General features: G+C 45.1%; 1 protein-coding gene across 1 annotated transcript; it reads left to right on the forward strand.

Annotated features, from left to right (window-relative positions):
* Positions 1–1451: 1451 nt before the first annotated feature.
* CLN5 (CLN5 intracellular trafficking protein) lies at positions 1452–8760 on the forward strand. Its single transcript, XM_061995691.1, has 4 exons — positions 1452–1622; positions 3552–3717; positions 5286–5511; positions 7853–8760. The coding sequence occupies exons 1-4, from the start codon at positions 1504–1506 to the stop codon at positions 8362–8364; spliced, it is 1023 nt and encodes a 340-aa protein (XP_061851675.1). The 5' UTR covers positions 1452–1503; the 3' UTR covers positions 8365–8760.
* Positions 8761–8965: the final 205 nt, after the last annotated feature.

Here is an 8965-nt window from a genome sequence, read left to right on the forward strand (position 1 = left end):
ATTTGAACTCCACAGAGCTGGAAGAAGCTGTGTTTACTGCAGGGCTGCTGCTGGCAAACCTGTCCTTGCCGTTTCCTCTTTGCCAGAGTTCATAGAATCATAGAATGGTAGAGTTGGAAGGGACCTTTAGAGATCATCTAGTCCAACCCCCCTGCAGAAGCAGGGTCACCTAGATCAGGTCGCATAGGAACATGTCCAGGCAGGTCTTAAAGACCTCCAAGGAAGGAGACTCCACAACCCCTCTGGGCAGCCTGTGCCACCGCTCCATCATCCTCTCAGTAAAATAGTTTTTCCTTATATTTAAATGGAACTTTTTGTGTTCCAGCTTCATCCCATTACCCATTGTCCTGTTGCTAGATATCATAGAAAAAAAGGATGCCTCAACCTCCTGACACCCACCATTTAGATACTTGTAAATATTAATAAGATCCCTCCTCAGTCTTCTCTTTTCTAGACTAAACAGCCCCAGTTCCCGCAGCCTTTCCTCAAATGAAAGATGTTCCCGTCCCCTGATCATCTTGGTGGCCCTGCACTGGACTCTCTCCAGAAGTTCTCTGTCCCTCTTGAGCTGGGAACCCAGTACTGGACTCCAGATGAGGCCTCACCAGTGCAGAGTAGAGGGGGAGAAGAACCTTCCTTGACCTGCTGGACACACTCTTCTTAAAGATAGTTCTTGCTATCATTGTAAAAATGAGAGAATAGACTTCATGCTACATAATTCCTGTAATGTAAGTTGTTACAACGTGACCAAGTGTTTAGAAAGGGGTCATGGATACACAAATTTAGCTTGAAGCCCTGATAGGCTTCAGACAAGGTTCCTGGGCAGCCAGAAGAGGCTCAGGGCTGCGTGATTTATCACAGCAAGAGCTTTTCTGCTGTTTTGCTGAGGCTTCATCTCGTTATTCTAGGTCCAAACCCAGGGGTCACCCTCTGAGTGCACTTTGGTTCTAAGGAAGGACATTTGATGTGTGTTTTGCATGGGTTCCAAAGCAATGCTTGAAACAGCATACCAGGCTGATAAAAAAATTACTTTCTCTAAATTACAGGAACGCATGGTTGCCTGGGTCTCTAGAGAACTGAAACTTTCAGGTAGGTGGCAGAGTCGCCACCCCTGGAGATATTGAAAAGAAATACAGATAAAGTGCTGCGGACATGGTTGAGGGATGGGTTTGCCAGTGTTAGATTAGTGGTTGGACTCAATGAACGTAAAGGTCTTTTACACCTGAAATGATTCTACGAAACCGTAGTTCAGCCAAGGGAGGTTTTTAAGGGACGATTCAGCACACGGTTGTTTTTTCCTCAGGAGGAGGGTAAACCCTCCTGCCGGTGGCGTGGATCCTGCATGCAGCACCTTGCCCTCCTCCTTCCCGCCCTGGCCCGGCGCCGGCCGCCCCGGAGCCGTGTGGGCGGGCACTGGGGCCGCCTCCTTCCCGCCCAGCCGGCCTCCGGAGCTCAGCCCCGCCGCAGCGGGGCCGGGCCGGTAGCCCCGCAGGCCGCGCCGCCATGGCCGCCGCCCGCTGCTGCCGGTTGTTGGTGTCGCTGTTGGTGCTGGCGGCGGCTGGGGGGCCGTGTGTGGCTGCCGGGCCCCACTCCCCGCTGCGGCGGTGGCCTGTGCCCTACAGGTGAGTGAGGTGAGGAGGGAGAGGAACCCTGCCCCAACACCGCGTCGCCCCTTTATCTTCCTCCGAGGCCCATCAGCTTTCCGTTTGTTTGTTTATTTCGTTTTTAGGCTGAAAAGGCCGTGAGTAATTTCCTCTGTTTTAATCACGGGGGTGTTTGCCGTTTATACGGTGTTCGATGTATTTAGCTCACAGATAGATGGCAACGGGTGCCCCGTCCCTGGCCTAGAGCTGCCGCAGGGAACGACAGCCGTTGCTCTAAAGAAGCTTCTTTTAATTCCTCTTTTACCAAAAAGCTGCGACGAGGAGGTCAGGCTACGATTTACTTTATTTTTTAAGAAATTAACTTTACTTCATACTTAGGTTTCTGATCAGTGGAAAGGTGTGGAGTTCCATTTGCTGCACTGGAGCTGTCTTAGCTGCAGAGAAGACTGCAGAGAAGACCTGACCAGGGGTGTTGGGGAGAGCAGACAAGTGCCTTTTACTGCATTTTACCAAAGCAAATGGCTACGGCATTGGCTATGCCAAGGCAGTGAGCCTCTTCAGGAGAAGGGCTACGCTTGCATGTGTGTTTTGGGGGGGTTTGCTGTTTGTGAAGGGAGGTGTTATCAGTGTCCCAACTGCTATCCAGTGTACACTTGAAGTTTTGAAAAGCCTGTTGTGCAATTCCCAGCAGTTAAATTTCTATCAGGTGATGCCTGAAGGAGCTGATCTTGTAGTCATGAGTCATTTGGATTTTCCAGCGATTTCAGTAGTTTGCATGAGTGGGTCTCAGGATGGGCAAATTTGGGGCCGAGCCTCTCAGTGTGAGAAACTCGGGAATGTGGTATTGTCATGTTTCTTGAGGTGCTTGTTACCTCTTGTCATGTGCAAGGTGCAGTGGGAGGGAAAATTGAAAAATGTAAGGTATGCAGTTTAGAAACAGGACTTAAACATGTGGCTGGCCTAAGTCGCTGTTTTCTAACTGTGTGTTCTTTTTCCACCGTACTCTTTCTCTTTTTTTCCTCTTTGCTTCTTTTCTTTTAACCCCTTGGACAAAAATCTAAGACAGACACGTGCTGAAGTACTCACCAAGCATAGAGAAGAAGTCCACAGGGAAAATCAACAGTGTCTCAGCAGGACTACTGGCCTTACTATGGGTCAGGAAGTCCAGTGTCCTTGAGTCATCTGATGTCTGGGGTATTTGTGCCATTCAGTAGCCCTGGGCAACCGTGTTAAACTTGCAGGCTGTGCTCTGAGCAAGCTGTGTACATCAATCTGTCTTGGTAACAAGAATATAGGAGTTTTGTTTTAAGTGAAATAGAGTGAAATTGAAGAAAATTGGGTAGGGGTGACTTGTCAGAAAGGTTTTTGCTGTCTTTATATAGGGTGATACATGAGAGGGTTTGCTCTTTAGTTTTTGAGCTGTAATAGGAATGATGAACAGAAACAGTGAGCAGAGGTTTTTGGGCCTCTTCATCCAAATTAGCATAGAATAGAATACTTATTTCTGATACTGGCAATATTCTAGAGTGAAAACAGCTTCATCTGGAGACCTATTACTGTAGAATAGTTTCCCAGAGCAAACTAGTCAATCCCTCTGTAGACAAACTATTAGGAGAACATTTTTGAGGCAAACCTCAAACCATCCTCTACACAGCATCTGTGTGTCTCTGATTTTGTGAGTGTAAGTCACCTTTTGCCATCTGCATCGTGCCCACTCCTTAGCACTGTGTACAACATGACCTTGCATTCATAAGTCCCGTTTCAGCAGCCTTACGAATGTGAGTACTCCCAAGAACGGCAGCCTCTGGATCACAGCATCTGTCTTTGGAGGTGGCTGCACGTTTGAGACCCTGAGGGTCCCAGTGAGGCCTTTAGGAAGCCATGAGATGGTTACTCCAGCTGTGAAGCTGTGCTTATTGTTTTGCGTGCTTTTCTTTCTTGACACAGGCGCTTTGATTACCGTCCAAAAACCGATCCTTACTGCCAAGCTCGTTACACCTTCTGTCCCACTGGCTCTGCCATCCCAGTTATGAAAGAAGACGATGTCATTGAAGTGTATCGATTACAGGCTCCAGTGTGGGAATTCAAATACGGGGACCTGCTTGGACATCTGGTAAAGTGATGGTTTTGTTTAACAAAGTTACAGTGGCAAATTTGGCTAATTCAAAAGTAGGTGTCAAGAGTGAGAGGTGTAAGGCTACGATGCTCCTGCATGAAGCAGTAGTGGGGGGGGCACAAGTTAAGCTATCTATAGGAAAGATATCCAAAGAGCAGGAAGTTTCAAACAAAGAATTCATCTCAGCTAAAGGAAACAGTGTGACCAGCACTGTTGGTCGGTTTGAATGTGATCCTCCACAGAGCTGCCTATTGAGAGTGTTCTGTATACACACACTATTACAATTTGTGTGTCTTTTTTTTTTCTCTGCTAGCACTGCCTCAAGAAATACATTTATTTGTCCCCTTGGATGAAATGCTTGCTTAAAGCATTTTTTCTGTTGTTAAAAACTTAGGTATTTGCATGAGCATGGATATCTGCCAGGAGTGGGCAGCTGGCTGGTCAGAATGGTGGATTGCTGTCACTGTTCTTTCTTGGGTATTAGGATCAGTGTTGAATTCTCAGTTCACAGAATGATGCAAATATGAAAAATCTCAACTTTAGTGACATTTTTAACTACGGGAGTAGCGTCATTAAGCTTCAAAGCATGATCACTAACGAAGAAAGAAGTAGTAGTGAACATGAAGTAGCAACATCAAAACCAAGTCCACAGAGTGAAAAATGGAAATAGCTTCAAATGTCATTATCTTAGTTGTTAAGCTAAGGTTGAATTTCTGCATTTATTTATACAGCTTTTAAAATAAATATTAATCTCATTCTTTTTGTGGCTTTCATTATTAAGGTCTGTTTTTTGTGACTCAGTCAGTTCTTTATTTCTTTGATACTCCTGTGAGGTTAAGGATTCAAAAGTAAGCTTGAGTTTTTATCACAAAATCACAGAATCTAAATGGTTGGAAGGGACCTCAAAAGGTCATCTAGTCCACCCCCGCTGCCAGAGCAGGACCAACTAGAGTAGGGCACACAGGAACTCATCCAGGTGGGTTTTGAATGTCTCCAGAGAAGGAGACTCCACAACCCATCTGGGCAGCCTGTTCCAGTGCTCCCTCAGCCTCACAGTGAAAAAATTCTTCCTTGTGTTTCTTTGGAACCTCTTATGTTTCAGCTTGCACCCGTTGCCCCTTGTCCTGTCATTGGACATTACTGAGAGCAGCCTGGCTCCATCCTCCTGACACCCCTTCCCTTTATATGGGAAATGAGATTCACCCCTCAGTCTCCTCCAAGCTAAAGAACCCCAACTCCCTCAGCCTTTCATCAGAAGGGAGATGCTCCACTTGATGATGAATGATACTCCACCAAGTATCTGCCTCCAAACAATGAAATTGACAATGGATGGACAGACGAGCACCGAGGCAGCGTGACCCTGTGATAAAAGTATGTGTGTTACACAGTCTAGTGTGTTGTGGATCAGTGCAACTGAGTCCAAGGCGGTACAGGAACACCTTCCTCTCTTCTCACCCTGTTACACAAGAGCTCCCACATATTTTATCTTCTGTACAGGTCAAGCTGAAGTCAATTTAATGTTAAAATTTTGTCTTTTGGGGCTTCTTTTTTTTCTCCTTTTCCAGAAAATTATGCACGATGCTGTGGGTTTCAAGAGCTCTCTGACGGGCAAAAACTACACAATGGAGTGGTATGAGCTCTTCCAGCTTGGGAACTGCACATTCCCACACCTCCGGCCTGGCATAGATGCACCGTTCTGGTGTAACCAGGGAGCTGCCTGCTTTTATGAAGGAATAGATGATGCCCACTGGAAGGAAAATGGAACTTTAGATCATGTGACCACGATATCAGGTAGATTTCAGATGCTTTGGATGGTGCTAATAGCTTAAAATGTAGAGTCAGCCTTGTCTTCCTGCAAAGCAGTATTTTTGTTTATGTTTTGTAGGTTATTCACAATGGTAGTCACTGGTAATAATTCCAAAATGAAACACTGTCTCTGCACTTCCTTTCATACAGAAAGGGGTATGAGGCTTCTGCCTCTTGAACAACACATGCTGAAGAGTCATTAAATGAGAGTCATTTGATGTCACTGTACAAAACCACTTGAGACTCTTGAGTGTAAAAATAGCAATGCAACCATTATGGACTCTTTTCACATGGCTTCAGCAAAACAAAGCCTTCTATTGAGAGGTGGCAGATGACTGCTGAGACAGAGAAACTGGTGAAAACGTGTAAGGAAAAAAACAAACCCAAGCAAACAAATAGGTCAGATTTAGAAACAGTCTCAAAAATATCATCATCTCTATTTCCATCTCCCCCATTACGTGTAACAAAAACTGTGCAAATGTTCTCAGTTATAGGTCTTTGTCAAATGTCATAGAACAAAAGCAGGATTTACACTTCTAAATAGGTGGATGATCACCAGAATATCTTCCTGGTATATGCTGAACACTGAAATTCTGAAATAGAAAGGTGATTTAAATAAATCTAGTTGCTTACTGTAGTGACTTCAGTGAATGACCAAGCGACAGAGCCTACTGAGGACTTGGAGAGTTGCATTTTGTGTGACCAAAACCACTCACTCTCTGAAGTTAGCAGAGCGTAGGAGGAATACCAAGGAGTGTAGGAATACCAAGTGAAGTATTTTCATCCAGGTGTGGAACTCATCACGCATCCTGCCTGTGTGGCTTGTTTGGTGCCTAAGAAGGGTAAGGCCACACTGGTGCCTTGTGGAGGTGTTGTTATGACCCTCCTTGCTTCTCTTGGTTCTATGAAACCGTTACAGAGGTGGCATCTCAGGGAGATTCTGAATCTGGCTAGGAATCTGGAAATTACCATGGAAGAAGGTGAATGGATGGACAGCATCAGGAGCCAAACTTGCTTCCTTCAGAGAGCAGACAAGTCTCCCGTCTTATGGGAGATGCCTTTATAGAATCATAGAGTGAATAATAGAATGGTAGGGGTTGGAAGGGACCTTTAGAGATCATCTAGTCCAATGCCCATGCAGAAGCAGGGTCACCTAGATCAGATCACATAGGAACTTGTCCAGGCGGATCTTGAAGACCTCCAAGGAAGGAGACTCCACAACCCCTCTGGGCAGCCCGTGCCACTGCTCCCTCACCCTCACAGTGAAATAGTTTAGCCTGTGAACAGTTGGACCCTCTTTGTCCTTGTGAGCTCCTGTGGATCTCCAGAGAGCACACTGAAGCATTCTCATTTTTCTCCCAAAACCCATCAGCCAGGTTAATATCACTCAGTTTCTTTTGTGGAAATAGGGCAGGAATATCCAAAGTCTGATTTTGGACCGTCTAAGCCAATGGATTATCATGGAGCCATGTGTTAACCTGTAATATTTTTGTTTAATTTAAAGCGTTAAAGCCAGAACTTCATCTTAAATCCATCTCAGTCTTGTTAGGAGAGACAATAACATCCCTTGCAGAATGTGTGCCAGGAAGCTCATCTGGTAGGGACTGGAGAAGGGGAGCTTCAAACCCATCTATGGTGTATACAGTTCTTGATACAGATCTAATGACTTGCTGTTTTATTAAATCGAGTCATGTGCAATAATAAATTATCCAACACTTTCACTAACAGAATGATTGCTTGGCTTCCTCTGAAGCCCAAAAGCCCCCCAAGTATGGAGTTAAGAACAGTTATGATGGAGTGGCCTAGGAGATCAATGTGCAGAGCTACAGTTACTCTGAGGTCATAGCTTGCACATGTGCCTTACCTTAGGGCAAGCGTGACATGTGTTTACTCTCTGATGAGGAATACACCCAGCAATCTGACCTTTGCAGAATGTTTTGGAGGGAGATAGTAGCTAGCAACAGGACAAGGGGTAATGGGATGAAGCTGGAACACAAAAAGTTCCACTTAAACATAAGAAAAAACTATTTCACTGTGAGGGTGAGGGAGACCTGGCACAGGCTGCCCAGAGGGGTTGTGGAGTCTCCCTCCTTGGGAGGTCTTCAAGACCCTCCTGGACATGTTCCTATGTGACCTGATCTAGGTGAACCTGCTTCTGCAGGGGAGTTGGACTAGATGATCTCTAAAGGTCCCTTCCAACCCCTACCATTCTATGAGCCTATGAACTTTTGCAAGGAAGAGAGGTGAACTTTGAAACAGATGAAAAATATTCAGAGTCCTCTGTTTGTTACCATGTCTCTGTAATACTTATTTTCACCCCTTACAGGAACCATGTTTAATGAAATGGCAAAATGGGTACAATATGACAATGAGACTGGCATTTACTACGAGACCTGGACAGTTCAAGCAAGCCCTGACAAAAATTCTACAGTATGGTTTGACTCTTACGAGTGCTCTAAGTTTATCCTGAGAACCTACCAGAAGCTTGCTGACTTGGGCGCTGTGTTTGAGAAGATACAAACAAACTATACCAGCATCATTTTATTCAGTGGAGAACCTGTTTATATGGGGAACGAAACCTCTATTTTTGGGCCGCTGGGAAACAAGACACTGGCAGCAGCTATAAGAGACTTCTACTCCCCATTCAAGCCTCACCAGACAGTCAGAGGGTTTTTTGTGGATCTGTTAAAAATAATTGATCGTGTCATCTTGAACCATCAGTTTTATCTCTTCTACAACTTGGAATATTGGTTTTTACCTATGAAGTTCCCTTACCTCAAAATCATTTATGAAGAGGTACCTTTACCTGTTAGAAGCAAAACATCCGTTGACGTATAATTACTTACTGAAAACACCACACTTGCCCTTACGTCAGAATACCCTGAAGGACTGTGGAATGGTGCCATGACAGCCCTCAAGTGTTGCCTGTTTCCCTGCTAACTGTAAGAGCTGTGTTGGGAAGACTTCTGCTTGAACCAGCTCAGCTAATTCCATGCATTGGAGCTACCAAACCTGAGTGCCTGGAGGTGCCCTCAACACGTGCCTTGCATCTCTTCTCCTCTTGTTTCGTTGGTTTGTACAACTGAGAGCTCTGAACTGTTCTCTGGTTCATGGAGAAATTCAGCAGGGTGGGAATGGGCAGGGAATCCCTTAGGAGATGGGTCAGGTGGTATCTTTTCACCACTTTGCTTCCTTTACCTTTACTGTAAACACAATACAGATGGCTCTTCTTAAGATTTGTGTGTGTTTTCTATCACAGATAGAGGGCAAAGAGCCTGTTTTGATGTCGACTTTGATGCATAACTGCAGCGTTGTAGCAGTTTCCTGGATTCTTTAAGGTTTCAATTAGATGAGTTTCATGGAAGTCATTTCTTTAAAAAGCATGGAATCCTTAATGTGGAAGAAGCAATGGCAGTTTATGTGGTGTCAGAATCACAGT

This window comes from Colius striatus, chromosome 1 (genome assembly GCF_028858725.1).
Source record: "Colius striatus isolate bColStr4 chromosome 1, bColStr4.1.hap1, whole genome shotgun sequence".
Lineage (NCBI taxonomy): Eukaryota > Metazoa > Chordata > Aves > Coliiformes > Coliidae > Colius > Colius striatus.